Source organism: Hylobates moloch, unplaced genomic scaffold (genome assembly GCF_009828535.3).
Source record: "Hylobates moloch isolate HMO894 unplaced genomic scaffold, HMol_V3 SCAFFOLD_16, whole genome shotgun sequence".
Lineage (NCBI taxonomy): Eukaryota > Metazoa > Chordata > Mammalia > Primates > Hylobatidae > Hylobates > Hylobates moloch.
Genome location: NW_026652291.1, coordinates 57313865 through 57340578, shown reverse-complemented (window position 1 = coordinate 57340578; position 26714 = coordinate 57313865). Strand labels below are relative to the sequence as shown.

General features: G+C 40.8%; 1 protein-coding gene and 1 pseudogene across 1 annotated transcript; one reads left to right on the top strand and one right to left on the bottom strand.

The window, feature by feature from the left end:
- Nucleotides 1-4048: 4048 nt before the first annotated feature.
- On the bottom strand, nt 4049-9080 carry RNASE9 (ribonuclease A family member 9 (inactive)). Its single transcript, XM_032179427.2, has 2 exons — nt 8910-9080; nt 4049-5035 (listed from the first exon to the last, which is right to left on the bottom strand). Exon 2 carries the CDS (start codon nt 5019-5021, stop codon nt 4407-4409), a length of 615 nt encoding a protein of 204 aa, XP_032035318.1. The 5' UTR covers nt 5022-5035; nt 8910-9080; the 3' UTR covers nt 4049-4406.
- A 2119-nt stretch (nt 9081-11199) lies between these two features.
- Nucleotides 11200-15571, top strand: LOC131381446 (uncharacterized; annotated as a pseudogene).
- Nucleotides 15572-26714: the final 11143 nt, after the last annotated feature.

The following is a 26714-nucleotide window of genomic DNA, read 5'->3' as shown; positions in this document are numbered from 1 at the left end:
CTATTGATTCTGTTCCCCTGGAGAATCCTGTCAACTAAAGAAAAAAAGATCCAACTTTTAAATAATTAAAGTTAATTTTATTCAGAAGTCTTACTGAGGTCTACAGGCTGGGAGGCCTATAGCCCAGGAGCAGCCCTTTAGAGGGGTTCTATTAGATGGCTCCCATGCAGTACTTTAGTTGACAATTTACAGGTGGTAAAGATTCAGTATATGCAAACTCACATCAAAGTTTCTCAGAAGTTACATTAAAGCAGAATCACATCAAGATTTGGGTGTAAGAGTACACCTGGTTATAGATTACAGAAGTATAATCACTAACCTGGTCAGGCCTTATTGTATGAGTAAGAAAACGCAAGGGCTGGTGTAATTTATCTTTAGGAATATAGTGAGTCAGGTAAACAGAGATGGAGCATGGGGACCGTGCACTCTATTCTGTGGTATCTTCAAACATTCTTCTCAAAGAGCTGCAGGTTGTCATAGAGCGAGGGGCTTTGTGAAACTATGCTGGCAAGCAGAAATGAGCAAAAATGGCATTTACTACTTTGTCTCGCAGCTTCCATTAACACAAGGGGATGGGAGCAACTGTGCTGTCTGTTCACTGGACTAGACTTTTCTCCCATTTGCTTATTCAATAACGTCATATACATCAGAAATTTTCAAAGAGAATACCAATTGGGTTTATTCTGGTTAGGAAACAAAATGCTGTGTTTATAGTTTTTCTTACTCTTGGGAATGCTTTGCCTACATTCTTTCACAGAGTAAGTATAATTTAAAATTAGTGTTGCATCGCCACTTCATATCCATTGAAATTGCTATTATATATTAAAAAAAGAAGTATTGATGAGGCTTTTGAGAAACTGGAACCCTAGTGCACTGCTGATTGGAATGTAAAATGGTTCAGCCACTGTGTAAAACAGTAAGTAGTTTCTTAAAAAAAAAAAAAAAAAAAAGAATTACCATACGATCCAGCAATTCCACTTACGCATATATACACCAAAAAAAAAAATGGAAGGCAAGGACTCAAACCGATATTTGTTTGTCAGTGTTCATAGCAACATCATTTACAGTAGCCGAATGGTGAAAACAACCCAAGCTTCCTCAATGGATGAACAGATAAACAAAATGTGTTATATACATACAATGGAATATTATTGAGCCTTCAAAAAGAAGAAAATTATGACACATGAGTAAAACTTGGAGACATCAGGCCAAGTAAAATAAGCAAGTCACAAAAGGACAAATGCTGTATGAGTCTACTTATATGAGGTATCCGGAGCAGTCAAATTCATAGAGACAGAAAGGGGAATGGTGGTTGCCAGAAACTGGTGGAAAGGTTGAAAGAGGAATTATTATCTAAATGAGTAGAGAGTTTTAGTTTTACAAGATGAAAAAAGTTCTGGAGATGGATCATGGTGATGGTTGCACAACAATGTGAATATACCTAGTGCTACTGAGCTGCACACTTAACATGATGAAAATGGTCAGTTTATGTCATGCATATTTTACTACAATTGAAATAATTAATGGGGTATCATCTCAAGGAACGCTAGTATAAATAATAAATTCTTATGTGAGGCAAAGTTGTGTACGATGTTCATTTTAATAATGAAGTTCGATATTATTGAGGATAGAGTGTTAATATATGTTGGACAATAACTATTTGAAATACTATAATCAGTGAAGCTGAAATTACAGCTTGGACTTATCATAAGGAATCTGGTGGATAGGGGCCAGGATCTTGGTTTCTTGTGCAATATCAGACTACGGGGGAAATCTGTGCAAATGAGCCTTATTCTATTTCTATGATTCTAATTCTAAAAGGCATTTGGATCAGATTTTCTATTCTGGAGAGAGAAAAGTTCATTGTGATTGTTTCATGTCTTAGTTATTGTACTATACCATACTCTTTCTTTTTTTCTTTTCTTTTTTTTTTTTTTTTTTTTGAGATGGAGTCTCTCTCTGCCGCCCAGACTGGAGTGCAGTGTCGCGATCTCGGCTCACTGCAACCTCCACCTCCTGAGTTCAAGTGATTCTCCTGTCTCAGCCTCCTGAGTAGCTGGGATTACAGGCACGGGCCACCACGCCTGGCTAATTTTTGTATTTTTAGTAGAGACAGGGTTTCGCCATTTTGGCCAGGCTGGTCTCGAACTCCTGAGCTCAGGTGATCTGCCCGCCTCAGCCTCCCAAAGTGCTGGAATTACAGGCGTGAGCCACTGTGCCTGGCCATATTCTTATAAATATATTTTATATTTTATGTTGTATAACCTCCAAGATCAATGAGATGAATATGACCCAGACAGATGATCTGTAGAACATAGCGAGGCTAGCCCATGTGCGGAATTTCTTCAGCTCATGTACAAAAGGTTGGGTTTTAGAAGGTGTCGTGGAGATTTCTAAAGTTGGATGGTACCTTATTCACTCAGACATTTCAATGAAAAGCCATGTGCCTCCAAATGAAGGTTGGTGCAGTATTAGTCACGGTTCTCCAGAGAAAAAGAACCAATAGAGCATATATTGATACATGGAAAGAGATTTATCATGTGGAATTGGCCCACACAATTATTGAGGCTGAGAAGCCCCACAATTTGCCATCTGCAAGCTGGGAAGCTGGTGATGGAGTTCCACTCCAAACCCAAAGGTTGAAGAATCTGGAGAGCCAGTGTCATAAGTTCTAGTCTGAATATAAAGGCCCAAGAACCAGAAGCACTGATGTCCAAGGGCAGGAGAAGATGGATGTCTCAGTTCAAGCAGAGTCCATTTGCCCTTGCTCTGCCTTTTTGTTCCATTTAGGCCCTTAACAGATTGGACGATGCCCACCTGCATGGGTGAGGGAGATCTTTACTCAGTCTATGGATTAAATGCTAACCTTTTCCAGAAACACTCTCACACTTACACTTAGAAAACAATGTTTTACCAGGTATCTGAGCATCCCTTAATCCAGTCAAGTTGACACATAAAATCAACCATCACAAGTGCCTAGAAGCTTGATTTCCTGTGTTCCTCCCTTAGACACTATAATGGAGTCTAGCAGTCCTTGGTTCTCGACCCTTACTTACATCAATCTATTGATAAATTAGGAGCTCAGCTCTGAGTACAAAGACAGGGGTAAGGAATGGGAGGAGACTAACAGACTGGACTGGGGTAAAGCATGCAAAGAGCAATGGACGCCTCCCTACCATCCCCCATCACTACTCTTTACCCCAGTTTCAGAAAGTTTTAAGCAATAATAATAACAAGATGTTAAGAAGTTTGAAGAAGTCCGGGTGTGGTAGCTCATGCCTGTAATCCCAGCACTTTGGGAGGCCGAGGCAGGCATATCACCTGAAGTCGAGAGTTCGAGACCAGCCTGACTAACATGGAGAAACCCCATCTCTACTAAAAATACAAAATTAGCCTGGCATGATGGCTCATGCCTGTAATCCCAGCTACTAGGGAGGCTGAGGCAGGAGAATCGCTTGAACCTGGGAGGCAGAGTTGCAGTGAGCCAAGATCGCGCCATTGTACTCCAGCCTGGGCAACGAGAGCAAAACTCCATTTCAAAAAAAAAAAAGAAGTTTGAAGAAAAGGAGATAATTGTTACTTAAACTGGACAGAGAGGTTTCTTTCATCAGACTGATCCTCCAGCCTCTCTCTGAGGTGATGTATTCTCAGGGGCAGCCACATCTACTAGAAAGTGAGGAAAATAATTGTAGATAATTGTGACTATGCCCAAAAGTGAGAAGTTGTTTGTAATTTTGTAAACACAAACATCTAAGCTAAATTAAAGATGTGGGAACTCACACAAATAACATTGGACGACTGAAATGTCCTTTGGGGAGTTTGCTTTCCTAAATATAGAAAGGCTTTATCCTGAGCTGCCCACATCTGGATCTGTGTATTGCCCTGTAAGAAAGAATAAGACAAGTGAAATAGCCACACACATAGCCCTGGAAAGATGTATTGCATAAATGTCTGAAAGGGATTCGAGTTCCGTTGGTGCCAAATTGTGTCACAAGGAAGAAAGTTCCAAACTGAGAAACCCCAGATCACCATACCAGAGCCACTGCACTAGATTGAAGCACTTTTTATTCTTTCTGCTGAACTAGAGAATCACATGGATGTGTCTTTGGAGCACACTTCAGGCAACCATTTTCTTTTCCTCTTGGTGCTGGTCATCCTTCCACTGCAGGCATCTGTATCCAGAACACATTCAAGGCATGCTAACTTATGGGACCTGCATGAGACCACATCTCAGAGCACTGTCTGTGAACCTAGCCTAAGGTGTTTTGTGAGGTGTTGGGAAAGGAAGAAAGGAAGGTGGGTGATTAAAGTGAATGGAAGCCAAATTACCATTCTCAACTTCCATCGATAAGGATCAGTATGGAGAGAAATATTCCTTCCACCCTAAGCTCTCAGAGAACACTCTGCTAGGGCGGTATGACAAAGACACCATCCTCACCGAGGAAACTTCTGTGTTCAGTTGGCTCCACGAGGTCATTTATAGTATGAGGAATCAGTTTTTGTAGTTCATTTTGCCATGCACAAGTGATAAGGACATAGCCCTTCCTATAAAATGATTCGTATTTACACGCTGGTATTTCAAATGCTTCTGTTAAATTACAATACACTCCTTCTACAAGACCTTTGCTCCTGTTACATTTCCTAATTCCATTCTTACACGGCACAAATCTGTTGTAACAGATGTTTTGGAGCTCGTCATATTGCATAAGAAGGAAGTAATGTTCTGCCACACAACGGTGTTTGTAGTAAACATTTTTTCTCATGATTTCACTATTACAGTAGTCTATATGATCTAATGGCATTCCAGGTTCAATAAGGACACGTCTTTTGACTTTTTCTTTGGTAGGTGGTCTGGTGGGCCCTGTACTAAAAAATTGTTCCAAATACTCTTCAAATTCTTCTTTTTTATCTTCTGGGAAATCAAAATCTGTATCCACCTCTTGAAACTGCACTGGCTGCAGCAGCTGCTGCAGCAATAGAAGCAGGGGCAGTGGGTGTGTGGTGATCAGAGTTCTCATCATTTTTCCTGTAGACACTAAAAGAGATAAGGAGATATGTTCTACTGTGATAATGTGCTTGCTTCAGTTTCCTGTGCGGGGCACAGTTATGCCACATATTGCTGTTCTGGGCTCTAAGATTTTGGACCATTTTTAAATTGCCAACTCATAATTGATCTGAATACTTCTAAATTATTCACAAAAATGACCTTACTAGGCCTACAGTCAGTCTAGAGCTGTGGTAAGAGAAGAAAAGGTGAAAGGAAGGAGAATGAGAAAGGGAGAGAAATCAAGGTAAGGAGGAAGAAAAGGAAACAAGGAGGAAGAAAAGGAAACAAGGAGGAAGAAAAGGAAACAAGGAGGAAGAAAAGGAAACAAGGAGGAAGAAAAGGAAACAAGGAAGAAGTGGAGCCAGAGAGAGATTAAGGAGAGAGGGAAGGAGAAACGAAATCAAGACAGCAGTGGGCAGAAAGGGAGGGAGGCAGAGAGGAGGCTCACACGCTCCTTCCCCTTCCGTCTGAAACAAATGCCTCTTTTCCCTTTCCAGGAGTTGAGAACTTGCTCTGAAAAGAGCCACCCTCCCCTTCAAACATTCCACTTTGATAAGAAAAATTCCTTAGCCATGTCTTTCTTTCTCCTCTTGCTCTTATCTGACCGTAGATGCCCTTGGGGAAGGGGTCAAGGAAGGTTCAAGTTTGAGCAGCTGGGGTAAACACATTCTTGAAGTCACCCTACAGTAAAAACAATGATACACAGTAATAGCTAGCATAATGAGGAGTTAAGTGCCAAGCACTAGACTAAGCAATTTAAGTACATTATCACCATCATCCAAACAACCCTATAATAAATATATTAGTTTTAGTATTGCTGTTATTATAACAATGAAAGTTGCAAAAAGAAGTGTAAAGTTATTAACATCTCTCTGTGAAGGGAAGTTGCTTAAAATCTCACATTAGATCTGGCAGACTCCTGGTTCAAGCCTATTTTTGTCTAATTTCCACACATCTGTTCTTAGCTGCTATTCTATGGCCTCTATCAGTCTGGTTTCCCTTCTTTAGGCTAGACTGTATCTCTCTCTCTAGGCTGTCAAACACAATGACTACTGAAATGGCCAGTACTAAAACTGAATTTGAGCCCCTAGAGTGCTTTGACAAATTGGTCCACACTCCATGAAGAACCAATTGTTTTATTGCAGAAGCAATCTCCTGAGTTTTCTTACCTTACCAGGCTCTTTGTAAAAGAAGTCCTACTTGGTGGCAACCTGAGTGATTCTCTAACAGTCATTACCTGGAGACCTTGATCTATCAGTGGTGGAGATGGACAGCCTCCTGTTCTAGGCTGGATACTAAGTTTGTATATGTGTGTGTAGAAAGGTTAGAGAATGATGGAATTAAAGAAAGGTGGGTGCTGGGGGACACATCAGAAAGTGGAGACAAGAAAGTTGAGCATAGGAGTGCAGAGAATGGGAAAGAAAAGAAAAAGTTGCCTAAAATGATGATGTGAGAATGGGCACTCTGGGGTGGCCATGTGCCACACTGTCCCTCCCCTCTCTGCTTTTCCTCCGATCCCTGCTTTCACACTCTCATCAGTGTCCTCCAGGAAGTCTTTTCAGAAGAGTGATCCCATGGTGACAGGCCAGAGGGCTCAGAACATATTCTCACGAGAACGTGGAGCCCGTGCAACATCTTGATCTGGAGAGAACATGGACAGTACACGTGTGAAAAGCAGAATTCAGGCAGCTGTGGCCCTGCCCTTTCCACTTCCCGAGAACACGCACAGGGCCTGTCCAGAATAATCTTTTGTTTTTTAAATCTGCAACCTTCTTAATTCTTGATTTATGAATTCAACTTTTGGTTTCATTCTTCTCAAAATCCTTTCTCGTCTCAAAGTATGTGAATTTTTTAAATACTGTATTTTGTTACTCTTACAGATTTCTAGAAACCTTTCAACCATCTGGAATTTATTTTAATAGATAGTAAGAAGTTAGTGTGGTCTCTTTTCACACGGTTTATACATAATCTCATCATCAATTATTTGGGAAAAAATCTATTGTCTCATCCCTAATTTTAAAAGGTACTTTCTATATTTAATAATTCTGTTTCTGAACACTTTATTGTGTTTTGATATGCCAACAATATGCTGTTTTACTTATTATCATTCTACTGTTTTTTTTTTAAGAGTCACGGTCTCACAATGTTGCCTCGGCTGACTCAGAACTCCTGGGTTCAAGGAATCCTCCCACGGCCTATCAAGTAGCTGGGACTACAGGTGCACTCCAGTGTGCCTGTACTTATTATCATTTTATAAAACATTTTGATATCTCATAAAGCAATCTACACTCATTCCTCTTCTTATTCAAATGTTCACTACGGAGACAAACAGAAAGTAGATTATAGGGTGCCTGGGGCAGGTGGTAGAAATGGGGATTAACAGTAAATGGAAGAAAAAGAGACAGAGGAGAGAGAGACAGAGGAGAAAAAGACACAGAGAGAGAGACAGGGAAGCAGTGAGGAAGGGAGGGAGGGAGGGAGGGAGAACACAGAATAAATAGTGTTGAAACATGATCACTCAGTGTTTCTGAAGTTTTTGCCTGGTAATCTCACACAGCAGAAACGCCTGGCCTACCTGTGGAATGTAGGCTTCTTGGTTTTTCCTCAGTTCTCACTAATTGAAATTTCTGTGGATGAATCCAGAAATTTGAATTTTAAACAAATTTAAAGGTGTTTCTTAGCTCACTAAAGTTGAAGAAGGAATTTATTAATATGCATTAAAATGAACTTGTGAAAAAGAAAACATCCTAAAACAGTAGGGAAAATGTTTGGCCTTTTCAGCAAACGTTCTTGGAAGAAGAATGGGATGAATTGCTTCCTCCTTTTGGCTATTGTGAATCGTGTTGCTATGAACATGGGTGCACAAATACCTGTTCAAGTCCCTGCTTTTCTTCCCTGCTTTTAAACTTGCTTGGAAGCTTTATTGCAACTTAGAATTGCAGACTGAGAAAGGCCTTGGAGGGATTGTCTATCTAGTCTCTCCTCCTAAAATGCAAGTTCTGAGCCCCAGACCAGAACTTTATATTTAACCACACACATAAGAAATTTATAGTAGAAAGAAAAGATTGGAATGAGTTATGGGCTTGTAGGTGAACCAATATATTTCAGAAGGATTATTAAGTGGTATTTTAATTTTTTAAATTTAAGTTTAAGATTAAAATTTAAATTTAAGACTGATTTAAATTAAATTAATTTTTAAAAGATTTGTTTGAACACCTTATATAATAAAGCATCAATAAATCATGATCATATGATAATTATATAGCCTCAATCACAAAAGGAAAAACTAAATTAAATCTTTTAAATTGGCAATAATTATAATAACTTACAAACTCAGTGCTGATGAGAGTGTGATGAGATGTTTCTGCAGAAAGAAATTGTTATAATTTTTTTGAAAAATTTGAGAAATACAATAAAAAGAATAGCTGATACTTTCCTCTAGCATTTCAATAGCTAGAATTCTAAGTTGCAATAATTTATATTGAAAGACAAACAGCAAATTTTACTTAAAAGGGAAAAAACTTGAAATTTTAATATCCAAAAATGTGGAAAGGGAAAGGTTAAAATGAGTCTGATGTATTTATAGAAATGACAATACACATTGCAACAATAATTATTATTATAAGAGCTAATATTTATTGAGACAGTATTTTATATTCATAGAATTGTATATCCTTAGAATGGGCTATTTTTCAAAATTTACAAATATATTAATCAATAAAATTTTAGATCATCTGAGAAACAAGGAGAATAGAAAAAAAGAAAAGAATTAAAAACTTCAGAGATACGAAATATTTTGTGATATAATATTATAGTAGTAGGACTCTCTGGTTGACAGTGAGAAAAATTCCAAACAAATTACCTTAAATGCAAGAGGCACTATGTTGACTCATAGAAGTTGGAAGTCCAAGAGGTAGGGCAGGAGAAAGAAATCAAATTCTTGACTAGACTCTTGTTTTTACTCTCTCCCACTCTACTCTCCTTTGTACACTAACTTTATTCTCATATGGGCCTCTCCATGTAATGACAGAGTTAATCACTGTCCCCCTTTGTAGCCTTATATTTAGGGTCACAGTAGGAAGTGCCATTCTCTGCCACCTTCACCCAACATGGAAAATAACTTTTCTGATTGGCCGTGCTTCTGAATAAATCCAGGGATGTGGGGCACTCTGATTGGCTACCTGAAACACATGTCCTCTTTTAGAAGCAAAGGCAAAACTGCACAATTAAAACCCAACAGAATTCCAATTGTAGACAGAAGGGCTGTTCCCTATTACACAAAAAAGGAATGGAGACCAAATCCAAAAGTAATAAATGTGCTTTGCTGTTTAGCTGGGGAAAAATCAAAACACTACATCTACAGCATGTTCCCAATTAACAGAAATATAGATTACACAGGAGAGAAAAGAAAAAATGTAATAATAATAAGTTGTTATTTCTGAATGATATATTTCTGGTTAATTTTTTATTCTAATCTTTAAAATTGTCAATTTTACAAACTCAAAAAAACAACAAAATGTCATTGAAGAAGTCAAGTTTTAAGATCTGGATTGGGCATGTTCTTAAATATTAAGTGATAATTTTCCAGACTCCCACATGTTTATATCAGTAAACTCATTTTTCCTCAGCACCAGGAAAATCTGTGCCTTAGTTTGAGTGGTTGAGAAAAGACAGATTATAAAACTTCAATCCTCAGAATTAGACTAACCTTTGTGAATAAATCCCAGGGTATCTCTTAGTTAAATCCAGCAGAAAAATATAGGTTTTAACCAGCTTTAAATTAAATTTTCACAAACATTTTGAGGCAATATTTATATCTCAAACCTTTACACCCATGATTGAACTGAGAATGGTATCAGGATGGGAAAACTGGACGAAAAATATTATCCTTGTGAGTAAATAAGAGAATCAACAAGTGCACTGGTATATCACACCTTTGGGTGGGCACCATCTAATCAGCTGCCAGTGAATATAAAGCAGGCAGAAAAACATGAAAAGACGAGACTGGCCTAGGCTCCCAGCCTACATCTTTCTCCTGTGCTGGATGCTTCCTGCCCTTGAACATCAGACTCCAAGTTCTTCAGTTTTGAGACTCAGACTGGCTCTCCTTGCTGCTCAAGCTTGCAGACAACCTATTGTGGGACCTTGTGATCATGTGAGTTAATACTTAATAAACTCCCCTTTATATATAAACATCTATCCTATTCGTTCTGTCCCTCTAGGGAACCCTGACTAATACAGATTTTGGTACTGGGAGTGGTTCTAGAGGAAGAGAATATTAAGGATGGAATTCTTTTATTGGTTTTGGGGTTTCTGGAGTTAGCTGCTTAATATGATTAGACCCCAAAATGCTAAGAACTGCACTTCTAATAGTATGGAAAACACTGATAGTCCTTGGCATTAACTGTTTAGAGACTTATGCAAAATAAATGCCCTCGACACCCCTGATTCACCGCTCATAAGAGGCAAGGAGTTTAGTGACTCTATACATAATATCTTTGGCTGTATGTGGAGAGCCAAGGAACATGATGAAGCTGTTAGTTGCTCCTAAGCTCAGTAAACAAAGTGGTGAAAGAAAATTACAAACTCAAGGATTCTGTCTCTCAGCTTCAGAAGCAGATACTGAGCCTCAAATCTACTAAGATTGCTTTGAGTTAGAGTCTTATCTCCTGTAGAAAAAGAGGTGAAATTGTGAAAAAACAGACACAGACTTTAATCATGTGAGTGGCTGAACTGCCACAAAAGGGGCATGCACAGCCTTACCAGGTGTCTACTGTTAAAGCGAGGGCATTGGCTGGAATGGGACCCTGCAACTTGGAATGGGGATGTGTGGGAGGACCCTGATGAAGCTGGGGACACTGAGTTTGTAAACTCTGAGGAACCATTTTTGCCAGAAGATACAGCTTTCCCATCCCCAGTAGTGGTAACATCCCCTCCCCAACCCATGCTGCCATCAGACTTTCCACATTTGTCTGAGGAGATAAACCCTGTGCTGTCTGAGGCAACACTGATGGCCCCCCATGAGGCAGTTGCCAGTCAAAATAATGTTGATTCTCCTCAGGAGCCACCCCTAACACTCCTATTTGCTTCTAGACCTATAACTAGACTAAAGTCCCAGTGGGCCCCTAGTGGTGAGGTTGAGAGTGTGACCCATGAGGAGGTATGCTACGCTTGAAAAGAACTGCTTGAGTTCTCTAATTTATATAAACAGCAATCTGGAGGGAATGGGAATGGATATTAATGGTATGGGATAATGGTGGAAGGAACACAGCTGGATCAGGCTGAATTTATTGATTTGAGCCCACTAAGTAGAGACTGTGCATTTAACATTGCAGCTCAGGGAATTAAAAAGGGTTCAAATAGTTTATTTGGTTAGCTGAAATACAGATTAAAAGACGGCCCACTGCAAGTGAGCTGGAAATGCCTGATCTCCCTTGGTTTAATGTAGAGCAAGGGATCCAAAGGCTTAGGGAGATTGGGATGGTGGAGTGGATTCGTCACTTTAGACCTACTCATCCCAGCTTGGAGGGTCCAGAAGATATACCCTTGACCAATGCCTTTCAAAATAGATTTGTAATGGCAGCATCTGCATCTTTGAAGAGCCCTGTACTTGCTCTTCTCTGTATGTCAGGTCTGACAGTGGGAACCACAGTCACTCAACTACAAAATTTAAATACAGTAGAAATGATTGGATCCTGAGGTGGCAGAGGCCAAGTGGCGTCACTCAACCGTCAGAGGCAGGGTGGGTGTAGCTACCATAATGGACAGCAGAGACAAACAGCAATAAGAATAATCTGACTCATGTAGAGCTCTGGCATTGGCTAATTAATCACAGTGTTCCTAGAGGTGAAATTGATAGGAATTTCATTCCTACTTAATTTATATAAGGAGAAAACTTCTAGGTCAAATGGACAAAAGACTAATTTGAATAATAAAAACAGAAAGTCACAGCCCCTCAATAAATTTCCAGACTTGAGCCCGTTTACAGACCCAGAACCCCTTGAATGAAGGGGAAGCTCGGTCCTTTTGAGGGAGGATTTCATTACATTACGGACAATTTATGCAGTGAATCTTTCTCCTATCCTTCCCCAAGGAGACCTCCAGCCTTCTACCAGTGTAACTGTATATTGGGAAGGGAAATGATAAGGCATTTTGGGGACTACTGGACACTGGGTCTGAGCTGATGTTGATTCCAGGAGACCCAAAACGTCATTGTGGTACTTCAGTTAAAGTAGGGGCTTATGGAGGTCAGGTAATTAATGGAGTTTTAGCTCAGGTCCCACTTATAATGGGTCCCCAGACTCATCCTATGGTCATTTCCTTAGTGCCAAAATGTGTAATTGGCACAGACATACTTAGCAGCTGGGAGAACACCACATTGGCTCCCTGACTGGTAGGGTGGGGACTATTATGGTTGGAAAGGCCAAATGGAAGCCGTTAGAGCTGCCTGTACCTAGAAAAATAGTAAATCAACAACAATATCATATTCCTGGAGTGATTACAGAGATTAGTGCCACCTTCAAGTAATGGAAGGATGCAGGGGTGAGGATTCCCACCACATCCCAATTCAACTCTCTCATTTGGCCTGTGCAGAAGACAGATGGATCTTGAAGAATGACAGTGGATTATCATAAGCTTAACCAAGTGGTGAGTCCAATTGCAGCTGCTGTACCAGATGTAGTTTTATTGCTTGAGCAAATTAACACATCTCCCGATAGCTGGTATGCAGCCACTGACTTGATAAATGCCTTTTTCTCCATTCCTGTCCATAAGACCCCACAGAAGCAATTTGCCTTCAGCTGGCAAGGCCAGCAGTATACCTTTACTATCCTACCTCAGGGGTATATCAACTCTCTGGCTTTGTATCATAATCTTATTCGAAGAGACCTTGATCGCTTTTCGCTTCTGCACGATATCACACTGCTGGTCCGTTACATTGATGACATTATGCTGATTGGATCCAGTGAGCAAGAAGTAGCAAATGCACTGGACTTATTTGTGAGACATTTGCATGCCAGAGGATGGGAAATAAATCTGACTAAAATTCAGGGAACTTCTACCTCAGTAAAATTTCTAGGGGTCCAGTGGTGTGTGGCCTGTCAAGACAGTCCTTTTAAGGTGAAGGATAAGTTGTTTCATTTGGCCCCCTCCTACAACCAAGAAAGAAGCACAATGCCTAGTGGGCCTATTTGGATTTTGGAAGCAGCACATTCCTCATTTGGGTGTGTTACTCCATCCCATTTGTTGAGTGACCCGAAAGGCTGCCAGTTTCGAGCAGAACAGGAGAAGGCCCTGCAACACGTCCAGGCTGCTGTGCAAGCTGCTCTGCCACTTGGGCCATATGACCCAGCAGATCTAATGGTGCTTGAGGTGTCAGTGGTAGATAGGGATGCTGTTTGGAACCTTTGACAGGCCTGCATATGTGAATCACAGTGGAGGCCTCTAGGATTTTGGAGCAAGGCCCTGCCATTTTCTGCAGATAACTACTCTTCTTTTGAGAGACAGCTCTTGGCCTGTTACTGGGCTTTGGTGGAAACTGAAAGTTTGACTATGGGTCATCAACTCACCATGCGACCTGAACTACCTATCATGAACTAGGTGTTTTCTGACCATCTAGCCATAAAGTGGGTCGTGCACAGCAGCATTGCATCATCAAGTGATCAGGCTCAAGAAGGTCCTGAAGGCACATGTAAGTTACATGAGGAAGTGGCTCAAATGCCCATGGTCTCCACTCCTGCCACCCTGCCTTCTCTCCCTCAGCCTGCACCAGTGGCCTCATGGGGGGTTCCCTATCATCAGTTGACAGAGGAAGAGAAGATTAGGGCCTAGTTCACAGATGGCTCTACATGATATGCTGGCACCACTTGGAAGTGGACAACTGCAGCACTACAGCCCCTTTCTAGGATGTCCCTGAAGGACAGCGGTGAAGGGAAATCTTCCCAGCGGGCAGAACTTCAAGCAGCGCACCTGGTCATGCACTTTGCATGGAAGGAGAAATGGCCAGATGTGTGATTATATATTAATTCATGGGCTGTAGCCAGTGGTTCGGCTGGATTGGTCAGGGACTTGGAAGAAGCATGATTGGAAAATTGGTGACAAAGAAATTTGGGGAAGATGTACGTGGATGGACCTCTTTGAGTGATCAAAAGCTATGAAGATATTTGCATCCTATGGGAGTGCTCACCAATGAGTGGCCTTAGAAGAGGAGGACTTTAATAATCAAGTGAATAAGATGACCCACTGTGGACACCACTTAGCCTCTTTCCCCAGCCACCCCTGTCATTGCCCAATGGGCCTATGAACAAAGTGGCCATGGTGGCAGGGATGGAGGTTATGCATGGGCTCAGCAACATAGACATCCACTCACCAAGGTTCACCTGGCTACGGTCACTGCTGAGTGCCCAATTTGCTAGCAGCAGAGACCAACACTGAACCCTCGATATGGCACCATTCCTCGGGGTGATCAGCCAGCCACCTGGTGGCAGGTTGATTATATTGAACCTCTTCCATCATGGAAAGGGCAAAGGTTTGTCCTCACTGGGATAGACACTTACTCCTGATGTGGATTTGCCTATCCTGCATGCAATGCTTCTGCCAAGACTGCCATCTGTGGACTCACAGAATGCCTTATTCACTGTCATGGTATTCCACACAGCATTGCCTCTGACCAAGGCAGTCACTTTATGGCTAAAGCAATGTGGCAGTGGGCTTATGCTCATGGATTTCACTGGTCTTACCATGTTCCCTATTATCCTTAAGCATCTTGATTGATAGAATGGTGGAATGTCCTTTTGAAGTCACAATTACAATGCCAACTAGGTGACAATACTTTGCAGGGCTGGGGCAAAGTTCTCCAGAAGGCTGTGTATGCTTTGAATCAGTTTCCAATATATGGTACTGTTTCTCCCATAGCCAGGATTCACAGGTCCAGGAATCAATGGGTGGAAGTGGAAGTGGCACCATTTACCATCACCCCTAGTGATTCACTAGCAAAATTTTTGCTTCCTGTTCCTGTGACATTACATTCCGTTGGCCTAGAGGTCTTAGTTTCAGAGGGAGGGAGGAACACTGTCACCAGGAGACACAACAACAATTCCATTAAACTGGAAGTTAAGATTGACACCTGGACACTTTGGGCTCCTCCTACCTTTAAGTCTATGAAGGCTAAGAAGGGAGTTACAGTGTTGGCTGGGGTGATTGACCACGCTATCAAGATGAAATCAGTCTACTACTCCACAACGGAGGTAAGGAAGAGTATGCATGGAATACAGGAGATCCATTAGGGAGTCTCTTAGTATTACCATGCCCTGTGATTAAGGTCAATGGAAAACCACAACAGCCCAATTCAGGCAGGACAAATGGCCCAGACCCCTCAGGAATGATGGTTTGGGTCACTCTGCCAGGGAAAAAAAACCACGACCTGCTGAGGTGCTTGCTGAAGGCAAAGGGAATACAGAATGGGTAGTAGAAGGTCATCAATACCAGCTACGACCACGTGACCAGCTGCAGAAACAAAGACTGTAACTGCCATGAATATTTCCTCCTTCTTTTGTTAAATGCATGTTTGTGCATGTATACACTTGTACTAAGAAAATATCTTCATTTTATTTCCTTTTCCTTTATCATGTGACCTAAGATTTATTGACTTCATATCAGCATGTAAGTATTGTTAACTTTATGTAACAGTATTTGGGTTGGGGATTGGTGCGTTTCCGGTTGTACGAAGGATAGTTGTATTATGTTAGCATAATTATAACCTTATTATTGTCTTTATTTGAAGATTATGTGTGTTCTCAGGAGATGTGTATGGATTCAAGTTGACAAGGGGTGAACTTGTGATGGTTGATACTGAGTGTCAACTTGATTGGATTGAAGGATGCAAAGTATTGATCCTGGGTGTGTCTGTGAGGGTGTTGTCGAAGGAAATTGACTTTTGGCGGGGGGCAGACCCACCCTTCATCTGGTGGGCACAATCTAATCAGCAGGCAGAAAAATGTGACAAGGCGAGACTGGCCTAGGCTCCCAGTCTACATCTTTCTCCTGTGCTGGATGCTTCCTGCCCTCAAACATCAGACTCCAAGCTCTTCAGTTTTGAGACTCCCACTGGCTTTCCTTGCTGCTCAAGCTTGCAGATAGCCTATTGTGGGATCTTGTGATCATGTAAGTTAATACTTAATAAATTCCCCTTTATATATATACATCAATCCTATTAGTTATGTCCCTCTAGGGAACCTTGACTAACACACGTTTTGGGGTAAAATATTTTTGTTTTCTTCCTTGTCTCGTAATGTTATGCCAGAGTCAGATTGGAAAGTAAGTCACGATATATAGGGTTAAATAAAACTCATCTGATGAGAATTTATGGTTTGTAGGATATGACTCCCTAGACCCCTTAGATAGGAATTTGGGTAAGATTAAAAAAAATCAGAGCTTAGTCCTCAAATGAGATATTATCTCTCCCCAGTTAATATGACTATTATCAAAAAGAAAAATATATAGCAGATTCTGGTGAGGATGTGGAGAAAAGGGAATGTTCATACACTACTGGTGGGAATGTAAATTAGTATAACCACTATAGAGAACAGTATGGAGATGCCTTAAAAAACTAAAAATAAAACTAACATATGATCCAGCAATCCCACTGCTGGGTATGTACCCAAAAGAAAGGAAATCAATATATCAAAGTGGTATCTGCATGCATATGTTTATTGCAACACTATTTACAATAGCCCAGTTATAGAATTGACCTAAGTGCCCATCAATGGATTAACAAATAAAGACAATGTAATATATAAACGATGGAATGTTATTCAGCCATAAAAAAATGAACTGTCATTTGCAGCAACATGGATGGAACTGGAGGTCATTATGTGAAGTGAAATAAGTCAGTCACAGAAAGACAAATATTGTACATTTCATTCATATCCAAGAGCTCAAAAAGTTGATCCTATGGACGTAGAAAGTAGAATGATGGTTACCAGAGATTAGGAAAGGATGGAAAATGAGGGGTAAGAAAGGCTAGTTAATGGGTAGAAAAATACAGTTAAGTAGAAGGAATAATTTCTAGCATTCAGTAGCATAGTAAGGTGACTATAGTTACCAATAATTTATTGTACATTTCAAAATAGCTAGAAGAAAAGACTTGGAATGTTCCCAACACAAAGAAATGATAAATGTTTGAGGTAGTGGATATCCTAGTTACCCTAATTTGATATTACACATTGTATGCATGTATCGAAGTTTCCAGTGTATCTCATAAGTAGATACAATTATTATGTATTAATTTAAAAAGAAAGGAAAAAAAAAAGACTGGGAACATCTTCCAACCAAGATGGATAACACGGACCTGATTTACTTCCCCACCCAAAACTATAAAAAACTAACAAAAAGCATTAAAACTTATTTTCAAGACACTGAATTTGAGGCCACGAAACACACTCATCATTGAGAGAGAGGAACCAAACAAGGTGAGCCCTACAATCACTCAGCTTACTGTCTATAGAGATTTTAGGCAAAAGCAAAGGAAGAGTAAACTTAGAGTCTTCAGACTACCTGAGTTCAGGACATGAAACTGAGAGGCCAAAGAAACTTGAGCCTTTAGGATAGAAGATGTGAAATGAGAAAGCTGCATGGAGACACGACCTTAGAGATCTACACAGGGCTCCTGTGATGGTCGATACTGAGTGTCAACTTGATTGGATGATGTAAATAATTGATCCTGGGTGTGTCTGTGAGGATGTTGCCAAAGGAGATTAACATTTGAGTCAGTGGGCTGGGACAGGCAGACCCACCCTTAATCTGGGTAGTAGTGGTTGATCATTAACTCCAGGCTAAGTGCTTCTTCAGAGCTGTCTAACAAATCATAAAATATCCAAAAGGATCAAAGTGGTTCCAAATAGCTTAAACGTATCCTTGAACAATGCTCAAGAAGATTTATAGGAATATACAAATATTCCTACAAGGTAAGCCAACAATGTAGAATTCAAAACATCTGAAATCCAATCAAGGATTACCAAGCATGTAAAAGAGCAGGAAAACACAAACCTTTATGAGGAGAACGATCAGTCAATGGAAACCGAACGAGAGCAATTACAAATTTCAGAATTAACAGAGAAACAGTTACCACAACTAAATTCTACATAAGCAAAAGAAAGGGTTGAGTTTTAGATGATTAAAAAAAAAAATTCAAACTTTTAGAAATAAAAACTACAATATGTGAAATTAAAAAAAAATACACTGGTTGCGATTAATGGCAGATTAGAAATTGCATAAGAAAAAAATAGTATACAATAAATGCAAGTAGCCCTGCAGTCTCTAAACGGGAGAACGGGGGAAATTAAAATGTTTTGAAGATATAATGGCCAAAAGCTTTCAAAACTTGATGAAAAGTATACATTCACAGATACAAAAATCTCAGCAAGCCCCAAGAACAAAACATCAAGGTATATCATGCTCCAAGTGAGAGGTGGAGAAAACAATGATAAGGAAAACCTTAGAAGCAATCTTACAAAAAAAGACATGTTATAGTCAGCGCCAGGCACGGTGGTTCATACCTGTAACCCCAGCACTTTGGAAGGCCCAGGCAAGTGAATCACTTGAGGTCAGGAGTTTGAGACCAGCCTGGCCAACATGGTGAAACCTCATCTATACTAAAAATATAAAAATTAGCAGGGCATAGTGGAGCATGCCTGTAGTCCCAGCTACTCTGGAGGCTGAGGTGGACAAATGGCTTGAGCCCAGGAGGCGGAGGTTGTAGTGAGCTGAGATCGTGCCACTGCACTCCAGCCTGGGCAACAGAGCAAGACTCTGTCTCAAAAAAAAAGAAGGCTAGGCGCGGTGGCTCACGCCTGTAATCCTAGCACTTTGGGAGGCCGAGGCGGGTGGATCATGAGGTCAGGAGTTCGAGACCAGCCTGGCCAAGATGGTGAAACCCCATCTCTACTAAAAATACAAAAATTAGCTGGGCCTGGTGACGCACGCCTGTAGTCCCAGCTACTTGGGAGGCTGAGACAGGAGAATCGCTTGAATCCAGGAGGCAGAGGTTGCGGTGAGCCGAGATTGTACCATTGCACTCCAGCCTGGGCGACAAGAGTAGTGAAACTCTGTCTAAGGAAAAAAAAAAAAAAAAGAAGAAGAAGATATGTTATGATCAGAGAAACAAAGATAAACTTGACATTAGATTTTTCATCTGAAATAACATAAGAAAGAATACAGTGCAAAAGCATCATTAAAGTTCTGAAAGTATGAAAAATGAAATTCCTGCAAATTCTACACTTTGCAAAAATATCTTTCAAAAACTCAGGCAAAATAAACTCAAAACAAAGAATTTATCACCAGCAAATCCACACTGCAAGACATATGTTAAAAATTTATACAGGCAGGAAGAAAATGGAAATCTGCATCTATACAAGGGAATAAGGAATGTTATAAATGGTAACTATGTATGATTTTTCTCATTATTTAAATTTATTTAAAATATAATTGACTTAAAAATAGCAGTTATTGGTCAAGTGCGGTGGCTCACGCCTGTAATCCCAGCACTTTGAGACGCTGAGGTGGGTGGATCACCTGAGGTCAGGAGTTTGAGACCAGCCTGGCCAACATAGTGAAAACCTATCTCTACTAAAAATACAAAAATTAGCTGGGCATGGTGGTGGGCGCCTGTAATCCCAGCTACTCGGGAGGCTGAGGCAGGAGAATCACTTGAACCTGAGAGGCAGAGGTTGCAGTGAGCCGAGATTGCACCACCGCACTCCAGCCTGGGTGACGGAGCAAGACTCCATCTCAGGTATAAAAAAAAAAAAGCAATTATTATGTATGGTATAATGTGGTTTACACCATATATAAAAGTAAAATGCATGACAATATCAGCACAAAATCTGAAAGGAGAGAAATAGAAGTATATTATTGTAAGGTTCTTATGCTACAGAAGTAGTATATCAGCTGGCGGCCGGGTGCGGTGGCTCAGGCCTGTAATCCCAGCACTTTGGGAGGCAGAGTCAGGTGGATCACCTGAGGTCAGGAGTTTGAGACCAGCCTGGCCAATATGGTGAAACCCCATTTCTACTAAAAATACAAAAATTAGAATCTCCGCTACTCAGGACCCTGAGACAGGAGGGTCCTTGAACCCACCTCCTTGAACCCAGGAGGTGGAGGTTGCAGTGAGCCAAGAGCACGCCATTGCACTCCAGCCTGAGCAACAAGAGCAAAACTCCATCTCATAAAAAAAATAAATAAATAAAATAAATAATAATATCAGTTGAAAGTAGGCTGTGGTAAGTTACAGAGGTGTACTATAAATCCTAATGCAACCCTGAAGTAACAAAACAAAGAGGTATAGCTAAAAAGCCAACCAAGAAGATAAAATGAAACCATAAAAAATACTTGATATGTCCAAATGAAGGCCAGAAATACATCAAAAAACAGAACAAAGAATAGATGGGATAAACACAAAAACAGCAAGACATTAAACTCAAACTAACCATATCGATCATCTCATTAAACGTAAATGGTCTAAACACACCAATTAAAAGCCAGATACAGACTGGATTTAAAAAAAGAAGACTCAACTGTACACTATCTACAAGAAATGTACATTATATGAAGACACAAAGAAATTAACAGTAAAAGGATATGAAAACATACACCGTGCTGATGCTGGTCAGAAGAAAGCTGGAGTAGCTATATCAATATTAGACTATATAGATTTCAGAAGGAAGACTATTACCCAGGCCCAATAGATTCATTTTCAAAGGATAACGGGATCCATTAATCAACAGGACAGAACAATTCTAAACGCTCAAGCCACTGAAAACATGGCTTCAAATTACCTGAAGCAAACATGGAAAGAACTGAAAGGGGAAATGGACAAATCCATAATTGTAGCCTGAGTTTTCAATATCTATTATCCATAACTGGTAAATCAGGAAGGCAGAAAATCAGCAAGAGTATTGAAGACTTGAACAACATTATCAATCAACCTCCCCTGACACTTAAAGAACACACAATGATAGCAGAGCACCCATTCTTTTCAAGTGCACATGGAACATCCACCAGGATATACCATATTTTCTGCAAAAACATAGATCAAACAAGAAACCAAAAGGGAAGTTAGAAAATATTTTGATCTGAATGAAAACAAAAACAGCACAGCAAAACTTGTGGGATGCTGTTAAAGCAATATTGAAAACTGGTAAATACTGCACATCTATATTAGCTGCAAAGCATATATCTGTGATGAAAGACTATTATCCAGAAAACTCAACAATAAAAATACAAATAATGCGATTTAAAAATAGGCAAAATATTTTAACAGACATTTCAAAGAAGAAGATGTCTGAATGGCAAACACATTTAAAAACATGCTCAAATATCATTAGTTTTTAGGGAAATGCAACTTAAAATCACAACGTGATACCAATAGACACCTATCAGAATGGCTAAGATTAAAATGACTAACTTTAATAAGTATTGGTAAGAATGTTGAGGAACTGAATTTCTTCCAGATTGCTGGTAGAATTGTAAATGGTAAACAATTTACATGGCTTGCATGTGAGTAAAGTCCCTCCCAGCAGGAGACTTTCCAGAGCTGGGGCACAGTGGGGATACCACTCAGAAGGGGATCAGGACTAGAGAACTACCAGAGGGAAAGGGGAATCAGAGAGGGCAATTGTGTGGGTGAGGTCGCTCAGCAAAACAAAGTAGGCCCCCATGTTCCACAAGCCCTGCATTAGTGTGTGGACTGCGCCCACAGGGGCTGAAACCAAGACACATTGAATATCGGCCTTTAAATGAAAGTCTTATAATTGGCCTGGCTCCAGAAATCTGTCCAACTTGTCACTTTATACCCAAACAGTGAGTGTGAATGCAAGACACACAGAAAAGAACACATAAAATTGAACAGTGCAAAGCCTAAAAGGAAAATAGAATACAAAAGTCATGGCAGTGTGCAAAAGAGAGATGTGTATTGAGGGCACAATCTAGTCAAGAGAAGACAGCATGGAAGTTGGATGAGGAAGGGATATAAACGGATAAAGGGGGAAAGGTAACATTAGCTGGATGTGGTGGTGCACACCTGTGGTCCCAGCTACTTGAAGGGCTGAGGTGGGAGGATCACTGGAGCACGGGGTCGAGCCTGCAATGAGCTGTGTTCACGCCACTGCACCCCAACCTGGGTGGCAAAGTGAGATCCTGTCTCAAAAAAATGAAAGAAAGAAGAAGGTGAAAGGTATAAAGAAGAGGGAAGTGATCACACTTTGTGTGGGCAGGGTCAAGGGTTTATCTTCCCAACCCTGCCTCCCACCTCATATTCCTCTTCTAACAGGCATCTGTTTCCTGTACCCAGGAGAGATCTCTGAAGGGGCATTTATTATGACAGGTCAGACAGCTCAGCCCACATTCTCACAGAGAACATGGGGTTCCTGGAACAGCCTGAGCTGGGGAGGATGATGGGAACACACGCAGAGCAGCAGATCCCAGAAGCTCGGCCAGCTCTTGTGACCATGCCCTTTGACCCTATGTGAGACAAACCTCAGGGCCTGTTCAAGCCTCCAGTGAGGACGCCACCTGAAAGACCACTTCGGCCAGAGTTGACTGAGGCAAGTCTCTTACCTAAAGAAGGATTAAGAGGAGAGGGGAGTGTCAACAAGGAGGCAAAGCAGCCAAATGTGCAGAGGGCCTGGAAACTAGAATGGGGCTTAGCTCACATTGCTTAGCTCAAATGGGGCTTAGCTCAAAGACAGCAAAGACAGCAAATGCATCAATTTGCTTTCCTGGGAGGACTGCATGAGAACATCCCCTTCCTGTACCTATGCCCCCACTACATTATATTTTTAATCTTGTGTGGATTGGGTAGGCAAACTATGATAGCCTCTTGATTTAATTTATATTACGTTTACATCTTTTTCTTATTAAACTGATGACCTCTTTATATATTAAAGATATCAATCCTTTTGATATATTGAATTTTTTTCAATTACCTACTTAGCACAGAGTCCTTATCTAATCATAATTAAATTAATCATAATGGTTTGCCATTTAATCCTCAAAACAATCCTGTGAGGTAGAATTTTTTTCAGGAGCATTCTACCTTTATCTTTCTGTGTGGTTATAAGCAAGTTTGCTTTTTTCCTTCAAATAAAGATGAGTGGCAAAAAGTGTGGCCTACAGAATCAGACTATCCTCGTTTGCTCCTGGGGGACCACCTATTATACACGTGACCTTGTACATTGCCTAAAGTCTTTGTGCTTCTGTTTCTTCATCACTAAAGGGGGAATAATAATAGTATTTGCCTCCTGGGCATTCTTCTAAGAATAAAACGTAAATAAACTAGTGCCTAGCATACCATAAAAGCTCCATTGTTTATTATTATTACCGTTAAACATCTTTGTAATGATTATTGTATATGATTTCGAATAAGGTTTAGCATACTTTGAAACCTGAAGGATTAAGGATTTAAAACAGCCATGTTATCCCAAACCAGCCAGTTCACTGGTTGCTGGAGTGAAAAGGAGGCATTTCATGCGTGTGACACCTCTTTTAACTTGTCACTGTTTTGGAAACATGAGTTCCTCTTACAGTGACTTTGCGTTTGCTCACAGATGTATCCTATAGTGAAGGACTTTCAGTATAAAAGGACTGCCTTGCTAGTTCTGGGAGACTGTGTAGGAGGTAGAAGCTCTTTGAGTTAAATTGAATTATTTTGCCTCAGTGTTGTCTTCAAAAGCTCTGAATACATAGGCAGCAACCTTTATTCCTTCATCAGGACTAGAACTTCCTATGATTAAAAAGAAAACTTTAGTTCATCTAATCCAGTAGTGTTCAAACTTTGCAGCACATCAACAAACCTAATGCACTTTTAAAAGACCCACATGCTATAGTCCTATCTTTGATCCATAGAACCCAAATTTCTGGGATTAGGGCCCAGGGATTTGTATTTATAATAGCTCCAAAAGCTGTTGAATTTGTTAGGGTAAGGCTAAGCTCATGGAATGAAATATCAGAGTATGGTGGGTAAAAATATATAAATATTTTAATCTCACATAACAGTCCCAAAACGAACAGTCCAGGCTAGCAAAATAACTGTGCTTAACAATTATTCAGGGATGTGGCCTCCTTCCATTTTACTGTTCAGGCCATTTCTAGGACATTACCATTATCTGCATGATTAAAGTTGGGGCACACTTATGTCCATTTTGGCGTTCTAGCTGTTGAGAAGAAAAAAATCACAGAGGAGGCCAGTCGGATGTTGTAAGACCTGGACTTGGAAGTAGCATGAATTACTTCTGCTCACAGAGACTGGGAAAGTCAGTCTGGCTGGGCCTCCTGTGCCTCACTGCATCCCTTTGCCTTGGGAGCAAGGTGGGTTGATTTGGGTGGGCAACCTGAAAACTTTGCCATGGTGATCCTGGTGCACATCTAAGCCTGAGAACCCAGACCTAATCCAGTTTCCTCCTTGTGTAGATAAGAAAACTGAATCTCAATGAGGGGAAATGACTCTCTTGGAAGGCATGGTGACCCCGCCCATAGAACATAGGAAGACTTATCGGTGACCTGGCAAAGGCACTCCTTCCTTCAGTACCATCTTGGGTACTTGAGGCCAGGGACTAGTTTCTTCATACTTGTTGCTTAAGAGATATTTATTTTGGGAAAACAGAGGGAATGGTTAGAGACAAGAAGGGTACTCCTTTTGGGCTAAACAACCCCTGTTGGTGTCTTTCACAAACCTCTGTATCCTTCCATCCTCTGTCCATCCTCAGCTTCCTTCTCCTACCTGACTCTCCCTTCTATGGCCCTTTTTAAATTGGGTCCATCTCTTTATCATCCCATCTTATGTCCTCTAATGTTTGCTTTCAGCTAAGGGATATAACACATATTCCCTTCTCAGTTATTTTTCATTTCTTTCTTTTTTTCTTTTTTTTTTTTTTTTGAGACAGAGTCTCGCTCTATCGCCCAGAGTGGAGTGCAGTGGTGTGATCTTGGCTCACTGTAACCTCCGCCTCCCAGGTTCAGGTGATCCTCCCACCTCAGCCCCCTGAATAGCTGGGATTACAGTGTGCACCACCACATCTGGCTAAGCTTTGTGATTTTTTTTTTTTTTTTTTTTTTTAGTAGAGACCGGATTTCACCACATTGACCAGGCTGGCCTCAAACCCCTGGCTTCAAGTGATCCACCTGCCTTGACCTCCCAACGTACTGGGATAGGTGTGGGCCACTGCGTCCGGCCCACTTCTCAGTTATTTTTCTAACATGTGCGAGAAACATTTGTTGAACTATATCTAGTCAGGTGGAGTTTGTGCAGTTGAGTGGACTGAGATGACAACCTGAGAAAGGGAAAAGGAAGCACATGGAGATAAACTAGCATAGGAGTGAAGACAAGGACACACAAGCTCTGTAGACTTAGAACAGCAGAGATAGGGCAGGTACTGGAGACAGGATAGGTCAGATGAGAATGCAGCACTGGGGGCCTGGAAAGTCAGCCTGAGAAACAGGTGTGAAGCTACAAGAAGAAAAGGAGCTCTCTGCGGTTTGGGAGCAGAAAAGGGATGTTATAAAAACTGAGTACTTTAAAATCTGAAAACTCATGCCCATCATACTCATGAGGGATCTGAGGATGCACATGATGTCGAAAGTGTGACACGCTGCAAGGATGAGAGGCGCTGACCCTCAGGTGCACTGACTCCCCACGCACTCCACATTCCACCTCCTTCAGGCCTCATGGTATGATGATGGCCCAGATCCTGGTACATCAGGGCACCAAAGGACTGGAACCCAGAACTCCCGCTTCCTTCAAAGAAGTGGAAGGGTTTGGTCTTAATTAAGCCTCTTTAAAGGCTGCTCCTGGCCCAAAAAGAACCAGCTATTCTGGGTCTTTGTTTTCTCTTCTGGTGAGGGACGATATGAGTACTCAAGTTGAAGTAGGCAGCATTTACTTTTTCTTACACATTACAGAAAACTCTCCCAGAGTTTAAATAGCTAGGCTCTGAGGCTGACATGCCTCTCAGCCAGAGCTGGAAATCTACTGTAGGAAAGAAGTTATTCAAATCTGAACTAAATTTGAACAAGAGGAGACTGTTTAGACTGCTCTACTGTGGATGGAGTCCACCCTTCTTTTTGGTGAGAGGGTGGTAGCATCAGACTCGCTATGTGGAAATATCCCTAGTATGGAACTCGGTAAGCACATCTTCCTTTCTGGGTCCAGTGTCCTCCTCCTACAGAGAAGAGACCTTTGAGACCCGAGCATTTTGCTTTATTACTCTGTCCTTTGACTGCTGAGTGCAAACTGAGTCCTAATTACATACCTGTTTGGCCAAACCCACATCGATTATTTAAACAACACAACAACTACACTGACAAGGGAAAGCCAGCTAAAAGGTACAAAAATGTTGCTGTAATGCTGCAAATTGGTTGATCGTAAATGTTTTACAGTTCCAGTGTATTGAGAATTCTGCACCAAATATGATAAAGCTTGGGGAAAATGACATATAGAGAACTATGTACAAGAAAGGTGTTACCGTGACATAATTTACATACATTTACATGCATTTATTTAAAATTAGAACATTAAGAAAGAGTGGTCTCAGGATGGAGGGAGGATTTAAGGAGAGGAAGAGAAGCATATGGCCACACATCGATGAAGAAGATAACTGCCCACACCTTATGCAGAATG

Coding starts and splice junctions, on each gene's coding strand:
- RNASE9 (XM_032179427.2), bottom strand. CDS start 5,021: ATGATGAGAACTCTGATCACCACACACCCACTGCCCCTGCTTCTATTG.